We start from the raw sequence: 22629 nt of genomic DNA on the forward strand, positions 1-22629 counted from the left end.
GCACCGAAAAGCATTTTAGGCAGATGGAACTGCAAATATGAAAACCTTGAAGGGAGAGCTTGCATGTACTTGGAATTCTTGGGTCTGAGGGCTAGAGCACAGGATAGCATAATCTATCAGAAAGACAGATTGGGGGCTCTGATACCAGACCTTTTAGGGTAGTAGAAGTTATTGGAAAGCTGTTGAGTTGTTGAAAATGGGAAAGTGACGTGATGTGATTTACATCGAAAAGATCTTTCTGATTGTTGTGTGAAGAATAAATGATAGGGGGAAAGAGTGGAAAGGGGAAGATGAAATGGGTGGTTTGGACTAGCATGATAGCCTTGGAGATGGACAGAGATAGACCCATTCAAAGTATATTTTGGATGTAGAATCAAAAGGATATGATGAGTCATTGGACAGTAGGGAGTGAAGGAAAGAAGAATCCAAGATGATTATGGGTCCATTTACCAAGATGGGGAATACTATGGGAGGAACAGATTGGGGATGGGACTGGAAACTTAAGAGGTCTGTTTTGAATGTGTTTATTTTAAGATCTTTGAGCAATAGTGTGACCAACCATCCCTGGTTTCCTTGGATTTTCCTGGATGCTGAAAATTTCAAATGCTTTCATCCTGGGAAAATGCAGATGGTTGGTGACCCTACTGAGGCATCTAAGTCAAATATAGGCACATGCACACGAGAGTCTAAAGATCAAAGAAGCATATTTGAGTTCTTCGTAAGTTATCTTTCCTTAAATGGCAATTTAATTGTATTATTTTAAATGAAGTATCTGGTGAGTTGTTTAATAAATGTCAGAAGCCCCTTCAGATATCTCTGCAGCAGGCTGGCGGGAGGCCCTTTAAATAGAAAGCATCTGTAGTGGAACATGCAGCTCTGCATATCTAAAGCTGTAGGATTGTTCCTTGGGAAGTTTAATATAGCAGACCGTAAAGTGGGTAGTCAGTATCAGGTGCTTCCTCTAGGAGAATCCCCAAATCACAGTAGAAGCCAAGGGAGGTTTGCAGATTTCCACAGTAGCTATGTTACTCCTGGCTCCTCAGTGAGCGTGTTAGCATTTGAGATTATCTGAATATGTCCCATTTCTTTAAACTCAAATTGGCAGATGGTTTTTTCTGGGGTCCTTGCTTTACTGCTGAAAATACATTAAATATTAAAACTTCCAAGATGAAGAATTGTTTCTTTTCTAGAGAGACTTTTGTGAAATTTTTGCATTTGGTATTTGGTCAGAGCCCACACTAAAGCTGATAAATCCTGTAGCGATGCCTTGTCAGTTCAGATACTGCTATAGAGTAATTTTCCTCCTCTTCTATTAAGGGATGATTTCTGGAAGTAATCACTTCTGGGTCACAGGTTATCCACTGAGCCCTGGAAGTGAATGAATCATCCCCTGAGTCTGATTGTGGTGCCTATTTATGTCCTTTTCTTTTGAAAATCCCAAATTGGTGTGGGCACATTATACCCATTTTATTGCCCTTTCTGGGAACTGTAGGTGGTGTTAGGGGCATGGCACAAATTACCGACTACATGAGTAATGGCAGTTACTTCTTCCGGCCCTTTGCTAACTGCAGCATCTTGGAGGAGGAAAGCAGATTTAAAAAAAAAAAATCATTTTATTTTTTAAAATCAAATGAAAATATAGTGATTGTTATACATTGTATATATAGTGAAAATATAGTGGTTGTTATACATTGAAGAGAGGGAAACTTAGAGGTAAAGGGCATCAAAAGGAAGATCCCATCAAGTTCTTTTGCCTACTTCTCCTTTTAAAAAATAAAAATAATTTTCTTAATAGATAATACTAACTCACATAGTTCAAAAAAATGTAAAAAGCTGCACATTAAAAAGACTCTGCCATCTCAACTGCTAGCTCTAGCTTTGAGGTCTCCCATCCCCAAGTAGGTAACTATTGTTACTAATGTGTTATGTGTACTTTTTGAGTTTCTATATAAAGCATATACAAGAAAGTGTCAATATACATTCTTAATTTGTCCCCTTTTAAAACTAAAAGTAACGCATTATATAATTATCCCTTTTTTTCAGTTTGTATATTCTGGATAGCTTTTTGTATAAAGAAATAGATTCACATTCTTTTATTCTTAAAATTTATTTAATAGCACCATGGTGTTCCTTTTAAGTAATGTACAACATTGATAGTAACCTGAAATCAACTAGTTTGTAGCTTAAATAAACAGTTAGTACACCTGACTCTTTGCCAGGGGCATTTACATATGCTAACTTATTGAAACAATGTATTTATATAACATTATAGTCTCTATATCGAAAATCTAACGTTCAGACCTTACATAATTTTCCATGTTAAAAATAGGTGAGTTTTAAAGCTGGTTTTCTGAACTCGTGTCCTCTGGTTTCAAGACCAATACTAACCTGCAATCCCCTGCTTAGAAATCTTTTATATTGACCAAGCCATTCTCTTCAGCAGTTGCTTTGTATGATCATGTTCATTACTAACTTTTCACATTGTTTGACTTATTAGTTCAGAAGTCAGACTTGTTCCATATATACGTCTCACTTGGGGAGGGGCTGCAGAGACTCAGACACAGGAAAAGCTTGGCAACACTTGACTCTAAAGCTAGAGTAATTGATTCCCTTCACTCTTCCCTCTTTAGGAGAGATCTTAATTATGGGGCTGATTCAAATGAGTTTTACATAAATTTCTGTGGTTTACTGTGAGGGAATACAGGGGGCTAATGCCATGGGAAGAAAGGAAAACAAGCATGATGCTAAAAGCATGGAAGCTATGGCAGTTTTTTCCCAAACAACTTTCTGACCAGGGCCCAGAAAGAAATACACTTGGGCTGTCTTCTCAGCAGCAGTTGTGTCTTGCCAGCTTGTTTGGGAGCTGCTCTTCCAAATAACCCATTGATTGATTGATAAATCCTGTAGCGTTGCTGATTCAAATAACCTTACTAGGTAGGGGTCTCAGAAATTTTTTATGGCAAAGTTGTCAAATTGTCAACAAATCATATCAAACTGTTCTATGCACAGTTGCCTCTTGCTCAACCTCCTTTTCATTCCACTCTTTCTGATGTCATAAAAAAATGGAGGAGAAGGAAGTTAGGCTAAGTATCTTTGGTATTTATCTCCTTTTATTTATCTTTAAGTCCCACAGCCCATTCATGCTCTGGGTATCTCTCTCTGCCTATTTCCGGTTACTCAACATTGTCTTTGTTGCCTCCATTCACATAACAAAAATCATAAGTTAGATACATCTGACATACCACGGACAGCCACCAATATGCAGAATGAGGCAGGGAGGATGCATTTCAGAAATAGTCATTGAATATAGAGGGGACAGTTGTCTGATTCTTAGCAGAAAATGGCTGAGGAATAGCCAAGTCAAATGTATGTCAGCCCTTTAGATTTGAGGTACCACTTCAAGCAGAGTCTCTCTCTTGACTCATCTTCCTTCATGAAGATTGACTTTGCAGGCCTTCCATAGCTGTTCTCTGTGGGTCTGTGAGTGGAGGACAGCTCCTGGCACATAGTCTGATCACTGCCCCTTCTTGTTCAAGCAGCCTGTCTTCCTATTTGAGGATGAGCACTTATAGAATTAGTTTCGACACTGTTTTGTACTTACAGCCATTGAAACCCTCATGTCTCTCTTTGGGGATTGCTTTGATAATGATTCTAAGAGTAAAATCAGGGACTCGTTATAGTGAAAGATGAGTGCATACGTTGTACGTGGACGCTGATTTTTACCTGGCATCTGTGAAAGATATTTTTCTGTAATAGCAGTCATCATTCTGACTTGCTTTTTGGTCACTCTTTTTTTCTTTTAGGACTAAATTTAGTTTTTCTAGAATGCAGAGAATATACTAAAAATAAATAAAATCACAAAAATCCAAAACTGCCATAGAGAGATGTTAATAATGGTTAAGATGCATCATTTTCTGAAGTGCTTTCTATGGAATATAAGCCCCAATGAGACACTGAATAAAAAACAGTTAATGTTTTTTGAACTTGGATTGAGATTTTTTTCTTTATTACCTGTTAAAACCCCATGAAATACATGAAAGGATTTTTTTTTTTCATGGTAAGATGTATCATGACTAAGAAAATATTTAAGGAATGATTGGGCCAGTAAATGAAAGGTTCTTGGGGTTGCTTAACCAATAATATTTAAAAGGCTTCTAGAAAAAGCCTTTCTTTCTACTGAAAATTAAAGAGCCTTAGGTTATAGCCTGTGGAATTATATGAAGATTGATAAAATTAGGGTGCCTTTGTTTATAAACTTGGGTTAATAAATTTATAGCAGGGAAGGGGATGTGTTGGGTACTGTGAAAATTTTGAAAAATAAGTGATATAATCTTTGTTCTAAAAAAACTTCTAATTCATTTGCGCAGACAAAACTGAAACACAGAAAATAGTCAAGGCCCAGATAATAAGACAGAGAAGTTCAGAGTAAAGGAAGATAAATATGGGCCAGAATGGTTCTCAACTGGTGGGTAGGGTAGCATGTGAATAACTAGGAAATTAAAAAAATACATATACTTAAGCTATGTTCTTTTCCTTCAAGATCCCTCTGGGGGATCTGGAAGGCAGAGAATCAGATAGCACATTTGGGTATTTGCATTTTGACAAAAGATACCCAGGTGATTATGCTATGTGCTATTTCTTCCTGCTACCTGCTGAGTGAGAACCATCTGACCAGAGTGAAAGGGAAATTTTGTGTAGTAAATATGTAACAAATTAATGTAGGATACACAGCAGGGAGCAAAACCAAGGCAAGCAGAGGTTTATCACTTTGGATGGAAAGGTGATGGTGGGGTAGATAGGTAAGGGATTGATAGATAAATAGAAAGCTATTTAAATTTTTATGTACAATGTGACTGTTAAAAAAATAGTGCTCAGGGGTGGGTCATGCGGCAGAGAAGTAGGAGAATATATTCTTGGACCAAGAGGTTATGACATTTTTTATCTGGAAGGAACTTTGTAATTCCAACCTACTTGTTGTACAGGTAAGAAATTGAGGATTCAAATAAGTTAATTGTTGTATCCAAACTAGTTTATGTCAGAGCTAGCCAGTAAGCTAGTATATACTCCAAGCTTGTTGTGATGAAGACCTAAACAAGGTTGGTGTTTGTGAATATAATAATGAAAATTCAGAGAAAATATGTGTTTCAGAAGAAAAATTGATAGGTCTCAATCACATATTGGTTTTTTAAAAAATGAAGGAGCACATAACAGGCTTCTTACCATTTATATATTTAGGATTCTTTCAGAAAGCTTTAAACATCTTTCTAAACTTGGCCCTATCCTTTAAGAAACATTTCCTAGAAGAAAATTGACATACGCTTTAAATAGTATCTTATAAATGACTTCTCTTTTTCTAATTACTGTTGTATTATAGTATTATTAATCTCCTACTTTGAGACTTCAAAATTGGTTTTTTTTTTTGTTGTTGTTTGGTTTTTTTTTGTTTTTTTTTTTGCCTGCTAAAAAATACTGACATGTTTTCATTCTCATCTAAGAAAGGAAGAATAATGAATTTCATGTTTTTCAGGTAGCTAAGCAAGACAAGAACCTCATAAAGCCTCTTTACGACCGGTACAGGGTTATCAAGCAAATCTTGTCAACACCTTCCCTTATTCCAACAATTGTAAGTCAGGATGCTTGCTTTAACTAGAAACCTTTACTTGTGCTTGGAATAGTTTAGGTAGGGAGGCAGCTTATTATAAATAAGCCTTCTTCGCAGTATAACAAGGCCAGTTGTTGTTTCAAAAAGTAGAAATGTAGTCTCCGTTAAGCCCAATATTATACTTAACAGTGGCTGATAATTAAAATTACTATGAAAGAGGAATTTATAACAATTGCATTTTTGAAGGCAGTTTTAACGTTATCTTTCATTTCTTGAACAAATGATGAATTTCAATGTGGCATTATCTAATTTACAACACAGCTAGACCAAATAGCCTTTCTATTCTGTGTGTTAATTTTTCTTCTTGAATAAGAAAATTGACTACATGTTCCTTGATATAATGCAACATTTGTTTTTGGTACCATTTGACCATCATTATGTAAGATATAAGATTTCTTTCAATAGAAAATATGGCTACTGAAATTGAGTTAGACTATTTTTAATAAAGAATGACTTATGGGAATACAGAACTAGAAAAGCACCACAAATCCTACTCCATTAATATTCAAACAGTCACTTGCTCAAGGTATCAATATAAAAAGGAATAAATATTAACACATATACACTTAAGTATACTTGACTACATTTATACTTTCATAATTTTAAAGACAAAGACAATAGTGAGTCATCATCTCTAAAATTTTTCCATTAAGGAATCATGATTTAAAATGGATTACAATTTTCAGGTTTTCTTGCAAGAAAATCTTTTGGTTGTGATAAGCATTAGCAGAACACATTAAGGAATAACTCTGATTTGCTTGGGCCTCCCTAGAGCTCATCCCTGAATTTGTCAATTTTCTCAATATCCTCTGTATCTGAATGTGGTCCACCCCAGGACCTGATTCGGGATATTTCTGGATGGCAAAAGTCCCTCTTTTGCCCCTCTGGATGTCTGAAGTCCCTCTCATCCTAACCCATGTAACTGTTATGAAGCTGGGGGCCCAGAAGGTCTAAGTGAAAGGGAGGAACTAGTAGGAAGTGCAGCCCAAGTTGGACCTTATCTTGGATTCTGTGCCTTCTTTGGCCCAGCAGAGTTGAACTTGCTGAGCATTTTAGCACGGCATGGGTGCCTCTTAGCTCATTAACTTCTGCAAGATTTTTGATGCAACTGAGGAAGAGTTTCTCTTGGTTGCTTCCTTCTGATTTTTCAGTAGATACATCTACTCTTTTCATGGTGTCTATTTATGGTTCCTCTTCCTGTTTTTGCTTCAAGAGGCACTTAGCATTTTGTGACTTTATTTAACTCTGCTTGTGATAAGCAGGAGGAAGAGGACTCTGATGAAGACTGTCCACAGGGAAGCCAGCAACCTTCTTTGCCAGATCCAGCATCTCACCTTCCTGTTGGCGACCACCTCACCTTCTCTAATGAGACTGAGCCTGTTAGGGTCCTGCTGCCAGATGAAAAAAAAGAAATCAAGCAACCAGCCCTATCCATGTCCAATTTACATGAGGCCACTATGTGAGTGTGAATCCTAAGTATGGAGTCTCTTTTCAACTCCTTTTGGTCTGGGATACCTTGTATGTGCACACAAAATTCACAAGAACTATTAGATTCTCTAAAAAATGTGAACTACCAGTCGCCTAAAAGCATAATCTGGTTGTTCTCTTGACTGGAGAATTAAGAAGACAAAGCCATGAGGAACCAGCACTCCCAATGAAGTCCTAAAGTTGCCATCAATGCTAATTTCCTACAGTTGTACATCTTTTCAGCAGGGTCTGGCATCAGTCTAATTCCTGGCAGTGTGTGAAGCAGAGCTGGCTTTGGAAAATACTGGACCAAAAGGAATAGGGATCCCATGTGGGTCAACATTTGTCAGGACCTTTATCCTAGTCTATCTATTCCTTTAGATAAGATGGTTTCTCCAGGCTGGGAATCCCCCTGGCCATAAGTAAATGAGTTGTCCTTAGGCTCCTAATGGCCCCTCAGGAGCTATTTGTATTTTCATTAATATTATCATTATTGTTATAATTATCATTATTCAGTAGGTGGCATTCCTCTTGATCATTTGACCCTCTTTGGTTTGTATGTTATAGGCCGGATTATGAGATTTCCTTTAACATGTATTACTATAGAGCGGTGAGTGTATACCTCAAGATAGGGATGGAATCCTCAAAAATATATGAGGTGGGACTGAGGACTAAGGTATAAATTGGGATTTCAGTGTGCTTGTAGGATCAGCTGGTACCTCAGTTTCAGCTCAGAGAAGTAACCTGTTTGGAAGCAGAAAATCAATTTTCCTTCCTCTCTTTTTTCCCTTCTTCTTTCTCTCCCTCTTTTCTTCTCTTTCCTTTCTTTGATTTATTTATTGTTGGTTGGTTGGTTGTTCTTAAGCAGCTGTTCTTAACTTTTGGGGGGTGTTGGAATTTTTGTTTTTTAAAGAAAATGTCAATATATAACAGGGAGTTCAAAGTTCTGAAACTATGCACAAGTTTCGTAGATAAGAATTCCTGCTCTAAAAGTACATGACTTTTGTCTTAGTAGAATGAAGGAGTAGAATTTGCAGTCTAATTCTAGCTTTATTTTGAATAAGGTCTGTTTCGTTCCCAAGGGTTTGGCCATTTGCCCCATACACTACATTAAGGGTAGAATTTTCTTTAAACTCTCTTCCTTTTGTGCCTCTTAGGTCTAGTCTATCACCAAATACTGATGAGTATTCTTTCAAAATGTCTCTTTCTCCCTCATCCATTCATATGGTCATTACCCTCACCACACTTTATAATGGACTCCACTGGCTTGCCTTCTGTCTGTCCTTTCTCTTCTCTTCTGACATTGTTTTCATCCTCTGCTTATGTGCTTCCCTATGTTAGGCTCTACCTGTACTTCAGTTATTCAAAAGATACTCTTTTAGGCAAAACCCTTCTGTGTCATAATATGATTTGCTGAATGGATCAATCTTATGATGTCTCAAATATGCCAGAGCTCAGTAATGGCAAATGTATATTTTGCTTGATATAGGCCTGTACTTCTTGACCATCTCCGAGAAACTAGGGCTGACAAGAAGAGACTTCGGAAAGCCTTAAGGGACTTTGAAGAACAGTTTTTTAAACAAACGGGAAGGTAAGTGTGGGCAGAGATTTTTTTAAGCTAGTATTTCCTAGGGAACTATTGTTAATAATGAGCTGCAGTTTTTGGCAGGAACAGTAACTTTATACAAGATATAATTTCCACAGTGACTTAGACTCAAGATCTGCCTAATGCAATATTCTAGTAGTGCCATTATTAGGTATGTTTTATGGGAGGCTGTAGCTATCAATTGTGACATCAGGCTTTAAAAAAATAAAGGATGAAATCCAAAAATCCCTAACTTTGCATAATAAATCTCTTTATAACTATTGAATTTATCTAAACCTTTAAAAAATCTATTTGATTTTTCAATCCATATAACTTCTTTGTTCTGGGTTACTTAGTTTCACAAGTTATTCCCTATTTCATTAAATAATATTTCTTTCGCTTTAAATGTATCTTTTAAACTTCAGGATCTGCCTTTCTTTATTTTCAAATCAAAAGTTCACAGCTATTCTTTCTATCCTTAACATAAATGTTTAGCTATGTCCTCTCTTTGTCTATTTTTCTTTGTCAACCTAAGTCTCATTAGGCATTCCATTAGTTTCCTCTAAATTTTGGTGTATTGTCAATACATATATAATTTTTATATGCACAATTTATGTATTTTATATGTATGTGATTATATATTTGTGTATGCATATATATAATATATATAAAATCATAAGATTCAGGATTATTGATCTACTTTTGGAAGAGAAAGAGACAAATCATTTAGCTATCCTGAGCCTGTTTCCATGGTTGTAAGATGAAATGACTGGACTTCCTGGAATACTTTGGGAAGCTATAGTTGTCCTGTGGGATGTCAGCATTAAAAAACAATAAAGTGTAACTTTCCCAAAGTCACAAAGTTATTAAGGTGGCAGAGGTGGGAGTCACTGATACACTGCCCCCTGGGTATTCCTCTCCACCTACATAACTGCCCTTTCTGAACTGCTTTCATTTCAGCAGACTGAGGGTCAACCTGATGGACAGGGACTATTTTCTAAAGCACCTTGAAACCTTGGTCTACTCACCTCTTAGCAGCTTTTCCATGTCAGTCCTCCAGAGCTGTACAATAGGACTTGACCTATTAAGTCAGAAATGTTTTGTGTTCAGCAAATACAGATGTAACCCACTTTGTTTTCTGCCAGCAATCTTCCTTTTCCAGTTGACTGCTACAAGTCCAAGTTATTTGCCTTTCTGCTGATGTTAACTAATCTAGCGAGAAATGTTATGTGGCTGTTAAACTTAGAATATAAAACATCATTTCTTGTTTTCTTTTTCCATTTCCATTTTTTCCCTTTACAGAATTTCCATACAGATTTTACACTTACATTTTTTTAACCTGTACGTACCCAGGAGTCCAAAGTTTGAGACCACCCAGTGTGCTAGTTATCCTGCCTAATGGAGCTCCAGGGGTACTTGGCATACCTTTGATGTTCAGGGAAGTTAGTGATGTTCTATGTATAGTGTTCTACTGCACCTTTGAGTCTTAACCCTACTTCAGATTCACCTGTATTTGACTGAGGTTGTATGCCCTCTTGTGGTAATATACTTGAACTAAATGCCAAAGTGGTGGTGTATCACAACTGAAATCAAAGGGTTTAATGATTAGGGAATGTGGATCTTAATCTTGTTATCCTAAGAAATTTTATTAGGAAGGCCTAATCCTGTCCATAAGGTAAAATAGCCATGCAAATGGATCACTAAAAATTTTAAGTTACTGTAAATGTTCTTGGTAATATTTGCCAAGCAAGAGGAATAATCATGTAGATATAACATTAACAGTTATAAGCCAGGAACTGTACCAAGCACATTAGCATGTTTTACATAATGGGAATACTGCCTCAGGAAATACTTAGCAAAATTTTTCATTCTGGCCCATACACTCTTGTTTATTAGCCACAATGGAGTATGCAGATCAGGGAAAAGTTGCATGATGGGTTACTAATGTTTCCTGATAAATTAGATCATTTCTTCGCTTAGATATGTTTCTATAAACTAAGGTGGTATTTAGAGGCCCAGTTAAAAGTTTGGTCCATAATACAGAATGGAGGCAAAGGAATTCTGTTAAATAACTTAGACAATATTGAAGAGAAACCTTGTCTCCAGATTTGTGTACTGTTCTGAGTTCTGTACTAGAAATTCCAGGGCAGCGTAGAGTGGTGCATCACAAGTAGATAACTCTATTCTTAGGAAATCTTTATTATAGATTCACGCTTTTTAAAAATTCATATCTTTTATCAGTACTGGGAAATAGAAGGGAGTATGGGTAAAACAATAAATGCTTGCTATGTGCCTACATTCAGCCACACTAATATCAGAGTATTTGTGTTTATATTCAGTAGCAACTGTGGTGTTTGATCTGTTTTCCACTCCTTGAACTTCAAAGTCATGAATGAAAGTGTTCTAGAAGTAATCGGTAATCTTAGCAACCAAGGAGAGAAGAGCATTCTAAGATCCTGAAGCAATTACTATCCTTTAGATAACATAACCTGGCAACATATTTTTGTGGAAAGGAAATGGTTTTAACTCCAGATGTTACCCGAACATTCTTCAAAGTAAATGGCAAGAACATATAGTAGTTAGAATGCATATGTATAAAACACATTTTGTCAGATATCTAGCCTTAGAATTAGTGTACAAAGAGAACCATTGCAATTCAGACTCATAAATTCAATCCATGAACTTCTCACTGATTCTACTATACATTAGCAGAGATAGGTATTATAATTAAAAGAAAACTTGGAAATATTTCATGTTTATGAGGTAGCCATTGAGCTTTTTCCCCCCATTACCATAAATTTATAAATTATTTTGCTTAATTTATGTAGTTTTTAGGTTGAATTTTTAACAACTCTCATTGTAAGGGCTGAACATTCTTCATAGGCGTGAACTGTGGTATGAGTAATGGGAGAATGACTAGACTAAGAATGCCTTGAGAGTTCTTTTTTTTTTTTTTTTCCTTTTTACTTGCTCCATTGTTGTATGTCTATGCAGTGGACCAACTATTTGCAAAATACCCATGACATTCAAGTTCTCAAAAGGTACTATTATACAAAAACCTAATGACACATGGAGGAGGGAGTGAGTGAAGGTGGAAGGGAAGGTAAAAAAGACATGATGCAAAAACCAAGTGGAAACTTCTACTCTGTACTTTCTCATGTAAAAATTATTTAAAAGGATTTTTAATGACTTGATTTATTATGAGCTAATAGACAGTATTTTCTGTTTTGCAGAAGTCCACAAAAGGAAGATAGGATACCAATGGCAGACGAGTACTATGAATACAAGCACATAAAAGCCAAACTGAGACTATTAGAGGTCCTCATCAGCAAGCAAGATGTGGCCAAAACAATCTGAGGTTCAGGAAATGTTTGTGCTCACTTTCAACCAAGATAAGGTCAAGTTTATTTTCCTCTGCCATTCTTGCTAAGTAGTTTCAATATACTGAAAATTAAAGCACTTTAGTGGTAATATTAGCTGTTTTGAAGAAGGGATGGCAAGTGGAACTATCAATGTGGAAGGAGGATTTAAATGGGGGAAAATATAACAACAGTATAATTGGAAAAAAAATTTCAGTCTCCTCCATGCCAAGGAGAAAATGCACAGTCAGTATAATTATTTCAAAAAACATCTTAATATTTTATCAAATCTAAATAATACTTTTTCAGTGGGCCACTTATTAGGGAAAGTCTATTTAGTGTCCAGAAATTGCTTATGTTAGTGTATGGAAAAGAGCATGATTTTTATAAAATCAGTAAGAGGAGGAAAAGAAACTCTTCTTTTTATGTAGGAAGGAATACAGCTAGTAAGAATGCAATTTATTTGAAACTTCTAATAGATTTTTTAAGTGATAAAAAAAAATCTACCTTGTCCCTTAAGTCCGCTAGGCTATTCAGTAAAGCATACTAGAATGTGTCACCGCTAATTTTTTATTTCTATATAAAAATAGCACATTATTTTATCTGTTATTTGAAATTTTACATTTCTGGTTACCAAAGTTCATTCTGATAGCATGTACTTTGTGAATTATCTTTGTCTATAATTGACAGATGTTTATATTAAAATAAAATATTGTATTAAAATTTGAAAATAGGTATTTTGGATAGATCTGTGGTCTGCAGTATATAATCTAATGTGATCATAGTTATGATTGCTAATCTTTTTGTTTACTATAAGAGTATATAACTATTTTTCCATTGGGAATATGCATTTTTCTTAATGTTCCAAGGTCTATATATACTTTGTGAAGTCACAAAGCTTTCTCATGAATTGTAGGTATTCTTCATTCTGTACAAAATGAAAGGTTTGGAAATTGTTAAGACACCTTGGAAAAGATGCCAGAATATTTTATTTGCTTCATCAACTTTAGTGCATATAGTTTTGTGTTATTTTGTACTAAAACACACATTTATTATTTTTGCCTTGTAAAAATAAGTAAAAGGTCAACATTTTCTCTCTTGTACCAACCATGTTTGTATTTCTGTTTTCTGTAATGTTTAAGCATGATGTTGAACAAATTCACATTTTCATATAGTTTGGATGGAAGAATATTGACTTTCAGAAGCAGAGTATTTCAGAGGCTTATTGTTTTCTCTGTATTTACCTGATATTTTATAACTTTTATGAATCAGAATGATGTCCTTCATAAATTTGTTTAATTGAAGTCATCTACTTGTAACAGGACAGAGACACAACTATTTGAAGTTTACAAACTACATCTTTGATAAGGGAAATGGTTTCATGACATGTATACAATTGCTATTAAAATGTGACTCTATATATTCTATATGATTGTAAATATTTTATACAACAATACAAATAAAATATTTTTCTATTATATTTATTATGTTGAAACACAATAGTTGTTTCCTGTTAGCTAATATAAATAACATAAATAACACTGTCAAACAACAAGTTGGAAGTGCTGACAATTCTAGGCTTCAAGATTTAACTCATGCTGCAATTACACCCTTTCATGCGGTTTGGAGTTATCCCAATATTTGTTCAGTAGATTAAAATGAATGCATATTTAAACACCATTTATAAGCCGTTATTTTGTATTTTGCTAAAGCAGTTTATATAATTGCTTTGTTATGTTTGGCATAAAGGAAAAATAAAAACATTGCAGCATCTAGGCAATAAAGTGTCAGAGGAGAACTTTCATCATTGAAAGTAATGGGAAGGGCAGGGAATAGGAAACACTAAAACGGCTCTGGATGAAATTTGAAAAATGGCAATTTGCTTTTGGTGATAGCGGCATGTGCATGCTTCAGTGGAAAACATGTGGTAATGAAAATGGACAACAGAGGATCAATGCTCCTAGGGGAAGAAAAGGGACTGGGTAAGAATAAGAAAAGTGGGCATTAACGTCCAACACTGATATTACAGGTTTTGCAGCTGGGATCTTTCTTTGCATTTGCAGTAGACAAACTCATGAGCTGATGACCAGTGATTTCTGCTACAGTGCCCAGAGAAAGATCCACAGGGTCAGTGTAAATGACTTCTAAAATGACATCCTGGGCATGGTGGTAAACCAGCACCCCATCTTCTTCTGTGCAGGTCAAAAATTTATTATCCTTGGAATTTAGCTGAGGAAGGCGCTGCTTACAAAATTCATCTCCTGGTGATCCCACAGGGGCAATGACAAGAATCACATAATGATAAGCAGTGTACATACAGTAGAAGTCCCCAAAGTATAAGTTAGTATTGGGGTTAAAAAGTTTTTCTGCTGCAATCTCAAACCTGTATCTTCCATAAGGTGAATCCTGGGGTGGCTTCCCAGTATTGAATTCAGTGCTGCAGCTGAAGAAGATGCCTTCTAATTTACCACTGATAGGCGAGCCATGGCTACCACTGTTATCCTTGACTGATGGTTGCATAGCATTCCCATGATGTTCTCTGCAAGAGAAAAGATATGGTCACTTCTTGGTATAAAAGTAGTAAAGCTATTGATTTACATGTAGATTTGACTGGTGATAGGCCCAAAAGTCTGAATGCTCATCCTGCTGTCAGATCAAGGAGAATCCACCTTTTGACTTACTTTAACTTTTATGTATTTTAATGCAAGGATGTTCTGCTACAAACCTTGCAGATCTTTACATAAAAAATTTCCTGGCTGGAAAAACCAAACTGGAATTAGAAATCTTACAACTGAAATCACAACCATTATATGCCTACTGGGTTTCAGAAGTGGCTCTTTGAAGAGAAAACTGGACTAACAGTATTGGTTAAATATATTGAATGTTTCCTTAAAGTATGCCAAAATTTAGTCCTAATATGGGTGCTGTCCATGTATATATATTAGCACAAAAGAGTCTTGCTTTATTTTGTGGGTTTTTTTTCCCCCCTAGGTACAGTTTACTAATCAGGTCCCCTATCCTGCGTTTTTCTTTTATCAGAGCTGGTCATTCTCCCTTTACTGTCCCCCCAGATCTATTCTCCATCCTTCTTGCCTTCCACTGTGGGTTGGGACTCTATCATTTGGTTCTTTGTCCCTTGGTCCCTTCTATTTCAGCTCTCCTTATGGGAGGCACCATCAGATCTAGGAGAGGAGGAAGGAAAGCCTTGAGTGTGCTGTCTTCAGACATGCTTCAGAGCCTTGTAGTTCTGGTGTGGCTGGATTTGTATGTACTATATGTCTCTTACTACTTCTCCTATTGGGTGTCCTCTATTCCCCTTCCTAAGAGTAGTAAAACCTTTCAACTCTTGATAGTTCCTGGTTGCTTTACCATCCCTTATTAGTGCCTTAACTCTGTCTCTACCTTTATGAATGATGCTTTTGTCAAATTTTCTCCAGAACTCCCACTAAGTGTGCCTTCCCTTTCTTGTTGGGTCCTTGACCAGCATGAGTTGGGATGAAAATTACAACCTACCATACAAGTATGAGAAGCTTCTCCCAGTCAGCATGTTTCTAAAAGAGCCTATGGGTCAGTGAGGTATGCCCAGGGTCTCCCCTAACTTTAGAACAGCAATGAGTCTCAAATTCTAGTGCCTAAGAACTACCAAGGAAGCTTATTAAAAATGCAGATTCAAGGGAAGACCAAGAAACTCACGTATTAGAGGACACTAGATAAATAAGAGATGTATGTATATTCTGGATTGGACCCCATATTTTTACTCTTACTCTTCTTCCTTTCCTCCTGATGTTCCCAAATTCCTTCTATTATTGTTCTCTTCCCTTTTTCAAAAACTTTTTAGAAAACACAATGGTCCAAAATCTTTGGGATGCAGCAAAAGAGGTTCTAAGGTGGAAGTTTATACAGGCTTACCTCAAGAAGCAAGAAAAAAAATCTCAAACAGTCTTACTTCACACCTATAGGAGCTAGAAAAAGAAGAACAAACAAAACCCAAACCTAGCAAAGTAAGGAAATAATAGAGATCAGAGTAGAAATAAATGACATAGAAACTAAAATAACAATAGAACAGATCAATGAAACCAGGAGCTGGTTCTTTGAAAAGATCAACAAAATTGACAAAACTCTAGTCAGACCCATTAAAAAAAAAAGAGAGAGGGCCCAAATGCACAAAATTACTAATGAAGGAGGAGAAATAACAACCAACACTACAGAAATACAATTTTAACATATCCTAAATGCCAACAAACTGGGTAACTTGGAAGAAATGGATAAATTCCTGGAAACCTATTACCTACCAAAACTAAAGTAGGAAGAAATAGAAAATTTGAACACATCAATTACCAGCAATGAAGTTGAACTGGTAATAAAAAAATCTCTCAAAAAACAAAAGTCCAGGACCAAACAGCTTCACAAGCAAATTCTACTAAACATTTAGCGAAGAGTTGATACCCATTCTTCTCAAACTATTCCAAAAAATGTAAGAGGAAGGAAAACTTACAAATTCATTCTATGAGGCCAGTATTGCCCTGATATCAAAACCAGATAAAGATACCACAAAAAAAGAGAACTATAAGCCAACATCACTCATGAATATAGATGCAAAAATCCTCAACAAAATATTAGCAAACCAATAATACATTAAAAAATCATACACCATAATCAAATGGGATTTATTCCCAAGATGTAAGGGTGGTTCAATATTCACAAAACAATCAACATGATACATCACATCAGTTGGAGAAAGGATAAGAACTATATGATTCTTTCAATAGATGCAGAAAAAAACATTTGACAAAGTACAATGTCCACTCATGATAAAACCATCAACAAAGTAGATTTAGAGGAAACATACCTCAACATAATAAAGACCTTATATGAAAAACCCACAGAGAACATCATACTCAATGGGGAAAATCTCAGAGTATTCCCCTAAGGTCAGGAACAAGGCAAGGATGTCCACTCTCACTACTTTTATTCAACGTAGTACTAATGTTCTAGCCACAGCAATCAAACAACATAAAGAAAGAAAATGTATCCAAACTGGTAAGGAAGAAGTAAAACTCTCACTGTATGCAGATGACATGATACTATATATAGAAACCCTAAAGATTCCACCGAAAAACTACTAGAACTGATAAATGAATTCAGTAAAGTTACAGGATAAAAAATCTAGGTACAGAAATCCATTGCATTCCTATACACTAATAATGAAGCACCAGAAAGAGAAATCAAGAAAACAATCCCATTTACAGATGCACCAAAATGCATTAAATATCTGGGCACAAACTCAGCCAAAGAGGTAAAAGACTTGTACTCCAAAAACTATAAAACGTGATGAAAAAAATTCAAGATGACACAAAGAAATGGAAAGACATTCCATGCTTATGAGTTGGAAGAACAAATATTGTTAAAATGTCTATATTACCCAAAGTGATCTACATATTTAATGCAATCCCCATCAAAATAGCAATAGCATTTGTCACAGAACTAGAACAAGCAATCCCAAAATTTGTATGGAACCACAAAAGACCTTGAATAGCCAAAGCAATCTTGGAAAAGAAAAACAAAGCTGGAGGTATCACAATTCCAGATTTCAAGTTATATTACAAAGTGGTAGTAATTAAAACAGTATGGTACTGGCACAAAAACAGACATGGAGATCAATGGAACAGAATAGAAAACCCAGAAATAAACCCACAATTATATGGGTTAATCTTATTTTTGACAAAGGAAGAAAGAATATCCAATGGGAACACAAATGGTGTTGAGAAACTACATGCAAAAGAATGAAACTGGGACACTTTCTTACACCACACACAAAAGTAAACTCAAAAGGAATTAAAGACTTAAATGTGAAACCTGAAATCATAAAAATCCTAGAAGAGAGCACAGGCAGTAATTTCTCGGATATCAGCCACGGAAACATTTTTCTAGATATGTCTCCTGAGTCAGGGGAAATAAAAGCAAAAACAAACTATTGGTACTACATCAAAATAAAAAGCTTCTGCACAGTGAAGGAAACAACAAAATGAACAGGCAACCTATGAAATGGAGAAAATATTTGCAAATGACATTATCGATGAAGGGTTAGTATACAAAATATATAAGCAACGTCTACAAGTCAACACCAAAAACCCCAAATAATCCAATTAAAAATGGGCAGAAGAAATGAACAGACATTTCTCCAAAGAAGGCATCCAGATAGCCAACAAACACATGAAAAGATGCTCAACATCACTAATCAGTAGGTAAATGCAAATCAAAACTACAATGATATCACCTTACACCTGTCAGAATGGCTAAAATCAACAACACAACAAAGTGTTGGCAAGGATGTGGAGAAAAAGGAACCCTCTTGACCTTTTGGTGGGATTGCGAACTAGTATAGCCACTGTAGAAAACAGGGAGGTTCCTCAAAAAATAAAATAGATCTACCTTATGATCCAGGAATTGCACTATTAGATATTTACCCAAATAATACAAAACCCTAATTCAAAGGGATACAAGTAAACAATAATGTTTACTGCAACATTATTTATAATCACTGAATTATGGAAGCAGCCCAAGTGTCCATTGACTGATGAATGCATAAAGAAGATGTGGTATATATATATATAGATATCTATATCTATCTATCATAAAGAAGATGTGGTATATATATATATATATATAGATATCTATATCTATCTATAGATAGATCTATCTATCTATCTATCTATCTATCTATCTATCTATCTATATACAATGGCATATTATTCAGCCAAAGAAAAGCATGAAATCTTACTATTTGCAACAACATGGATAAACCTAGAGAGTATAGTGCTAAGCGAAAGAAGTCAGTCAGAGAAAGACAAATACCATATGATTTTACTCATATGTGGTATTTAAGAATGACAACAAATAAGCAAAGGAAAAAAAAAAGAGAGAGAGAGAGACAAACTAAGAAACAGACTCTTAACAATAGAGAACAAACTGATGGCTACCAGAGGGGAGGTTGGTGGGGTGATAGGAGAAATACGGGATGGGGATTGAAGAGTATACTTATCATGATGAATTTAAAAAAAAATTCTTTTGGTCATTCTTTTACAGTAGATATGCTGGTGACAAATTCCCTTAATTTTCCTTAATCTGAGAATGTCTTGATACCCCTTTATTCTTGAAGGATATTTTCACTAGATACAGGATTCTGGGTTGACAATTCTCTTTCAGAACTTAAAAATGTTCTGTGGCTTCTTTCTGGCCTATATGGTTTCCAATGATGATGTTATTCAAAGACACCACAGGTGAAGTATCTTTTTTTTTTCTCTGACCACTTTCAGGACTTGTTTGCCTTCAATTTTCAGGAGTTTATAAGGTGTCTTGGCATGGATTTATTTGTGTTTATCTTGTTTGGGATTCACTTAGCTTCTTTAATCTTTACATTTATGTCCTTGGCCAAATTTGGGAACATTTCAGAGATCTTTACTTTGAGTACTTTATTAGCTCCACCTTTTTCTCCTTTCTTTTTGACTCCAATGACATCAATATTAGATATCAGATCTGCTATAGTCCTACATGTCTTTGAAGTTGTGCTTTTTTTTTTTTTTTTCCAATTTTCTGTTACTCAGTTTGGGTAATTTTTTTTTCTTTTTTGTGGGGGAGGGGCAGAGGGAAAGGGAGAGAGAGAATCTTTAGCAGGCTCCATGCTTAGCATGGAGCAGGACTCGATTTCATGATCCTGAGATCACAACCTGAGCTGAAATTAAGAGTCAGAGGCTTAGCCAATGGAGCCACCTAGGAGCCCCAGTTTGGGTAATTTCTATTGTTCTATCTTCAAGTTTATGGATTCTTTCCTTTGTCTTCACTTTGTTGTTGAGTCTATCCACTGTTTTTTACTTATAGTTGCTTTTCAGTTCTACAATATCCATTTAATTCTTTATATCTTCTATTTTCATTTCAAGTACATTTGTAATTGCTTATTGAAAAATTTTTACGGTGGCTGTTTGAAATCTTTGTCAGATAATGCTAAGATTTGTGTTATCTTGGCACTGTCTATTGATCATTTTTTCTCACTCAAGATTTTTCTGATTTTTGGTATCATGAGTGGATTTCAATAGTATTTGGACATTTAGGATATTATGTTATGATACTAGGTCTTATTTAAATCAGTATTTTAGCAGGCCTCTTTTGACTGTGTATCAGCAGGAGAAATGTAAGAGTATCACTTCATTGCTGCTGGGGGGCGGGGAAAGTCCAGGCTTCCCAGTCAGCCTCAATGACATGGGGTGGGGGATCACTACTGGGTGAAGTTAGGAGAAGGCTCTCACTAGGCTTCTGCTAATACTATCTAGCTGGGAGAGGGAGAAGATGTCTCAGTACTGCTCCTTATGTGGCCTTCACTGACAGAGTGAAACCATAGAAGCAAGCCGTATTCCTGGGCTGCAGTGAAAAGTCCTGGTTTTCATTAGGCCATCTGTGACTCCACCCCAGTAAGGGGGTTGACAGGTACCACACTGCCACTGGTGGGTGGGGGGGTGGGGGGGGTAATAAGTCCAGTTTCCCCATTCAGCTTTCTCTCACACCAACACAGTAGGGGATGGAGGAGGAGGAAAGGGTGCTTCCTTATAGCTGGTAGAAGGTGGAAGTCTAGGTTCCCTACTTGGCTTGGCTGGTGAGGGTCGGAAAATGCTTTTTTTCCTGATGGTGTTTGGCTGAAGTAGGGCAATTATTGTCTAAAAGCTTTCTGTCTTCAAGACTATCCCTTTGCTGGTCATTTGGGTAAATAAAGCAGGTTTTCTGGGGGCATTTTTTGTTTGTTTGTGCCCATCAGTATTTTGGGGGTTTTTGGCTTCTTCAGAACTCAGTCCAGAATATAAGAGCTAAAAAGAGAACTCAGGGAACTCATCATTGTATTGTCCCTTGAGTCCCATGGTCCCTAACTGGCTTATCTTCTCTCTACATTTCAGTCTTCTTCCACCTCTCAGATTCTTATGTTTCTTTTATATATAAAGTTCAGAGTTTTTAGTCATACTTAGTGGGAAAAATAGGGAGAAAAGTTTCCATTCCGTCTTAGGTCAAAATTCTTACCCTTGTTACAGCTATATTCTCACTAATAAAAACCAAATATCGATATGGTATATGTCTAACATGAATCTATAAGTTCAATTAATGAAATAATAACAGAAGAAAATATAGAGACAGGAACTGAGACTAGGAGAAAACTATTAGCATTAGTGACAAACATCAACTTTGAGGATATACAATCTAGCACCTAAAAGCACCAGGAATTCCTATACCTGTCTACTAATCTCAGTGGATTGGTAAAGAAAAAAACTTTCTGATCTAGAAAGGTGTTTTAAGGTTAGTGAGGCTACCTAGTGAACTTGAAGGAGTAAGAGAGAAAGTGGTATTTTGATCTGGGGTAAGGGAATGCAATATTCACTTAGAAATTTATCTCTAGAGAAAGAAATCAAATATGGATTGAGTCAGAATTTACCCAACGCTTTTTCATAGTTTGTAATGATTTGGAAAGTCTGTAGTCAGGTAAGTGAAAGGTTCATTTCTATTCAAGCATTTTGATTAACAAGATGACATTTTAAATGGATTCTGATAAAGGAACTATGTCCTGATTAGAGTTCATTACCTAAAAAGAAAAAGCAAGGTCCATTGAAGCTAATGTCTACTATTTTTTTAATACAGCTTTTTAAAAAGGCAATGTTGAAGAATTATACCCATGCCTTGGGAAACATATTTATTTATATATACTGCATTAAGATATACTTTACACAGATTTTACAACTGTCATGGAAACTCCAACAAAGGTAAATTTCCTTGTTAGTAAATACATCTTCCATATTAGTAGACTGGAATCAATTATACAGTATCTACAATGACTTTTTCCAGGCAGTCTTTATCATTTCTTTTCTTCTTAGAAGAATTTTTGAAAACAGATGATGCAAAGGACCTGAAAATAGGCTAGTTTCCGCCCAAAGGGCAGAGAAAATCAGGGAAATACTGACCTCCAGTGGCCACCTAAAATAGACATTGGCAATATTCTAAGACTCTAAACCTTGTACCAAAGATGTATTTATTATATTGATGTATTTCTTATTAAAGAAAATAGCAATAGATCTTTTTGTTTTCAAATTTTATGCTTAAAGAAAACCTTTCTTGTTAAATATATATGGTCATTCCCATTCATAATTGACAGGTACGTTAATTTGTGTTGTATCTGTTTGTACTGTCTAAATTAGGTTACTGGCATCCACCATGAAATATACAGACTCAAGGGCAAATAATTTACCAGCTAAAAGAATTATGGACTGAATTCTGTGTTTATAAGATATTCAACCTTATGGTTTACAGCATCAAAATATATACATAAAAACATGATATTGCAAAGTATTTCATTTGAGGAAATCGGATGCCTAAATTCACCTTTCTCTCTCTCTTTTTGATTCCCTTTATATTTTCCACAGCTTGGAGATGATTTAAATCTAAAACCATGATCTTGACTTAAGAAAACTAGAGAAGTAAGAAACAAACAAAAACAAAGCTTCCTAATTTTTTTTTCATTATAA

General features: G+C 35.7%; 2 protein-coding genes across 15 annotated transcripts in view; one reads left to right on the top strand and one right to left on the bottom strand.

Moving 5' to 3' along the window:
* Window positions 1-13553, top strand: part of FAM13C (family with sequence similarity 13 member C) — a 134261-nt gene extending 120708 nt beyond the window's left edge. For 6 of the 14 annotated variants that reach the window (XM_048218944.2, XM_026504245.4, XM_026504240.4 and 3 more), the window contains 4 exons: window positions 5528-5623; window positions 6922-7121; window positions 8619-8720; window positions 11948-13553. In XM_048218944.2, coding sequence (XP_048074901.1) covers window positions 5528-5623; window positions 6922-7121; window positions 8619-8720; window positions 11948-12071 — 522 coding nt within the window. In that variant the 3' untranslated portion in view covers window positions 12072-13553. Of the gene's footprint in view, window positions 1-5527; window positions 5624-6921; window positions 7122-8618; window positions 8725-11947 lie in introns of those variants that run through there. The other 8 variants (XM_048218945.2, XM_048218943.2, XM_026504241.4 and 5 more) reach the window with 4 other exon arrangements.
* The window catches only part of PHYHIPL (phytanoyl-CoA 2-hydroxylase interacting protein like), a 68211-nt gene continuing 58610 nt past the window's right edge, over window positions 13029-22629 (bottom strand). Inside the window, exon 6 of the mRNA XM_026504247.4 lies at window positions 13029-14612. Within this exon, the coding sequence (XP_026360032.1) occupies window positions 14078-14612 (535 nt within the window). The 3' untranslated portion in view covers window positions 13029-14077. The remainder of the gene's footprint in view (window positions 14613-22629) is intronic.

The sequence above is a fragment of the Ursus arctos genome, unplaced genomic scaffold (genome assembly GCF_023065955.2).
Source record: "Ursus arctos isolate Adak ecotype North America unplaced genomic scaffold, UrsArc2.0 scaffold_7, whole genome shotgun sequence".
NCBI lineage: Eukaryota > Metazoa > Chordata > Mammalia > Carnivora > Ursidae > Ursus > Ursus arctos.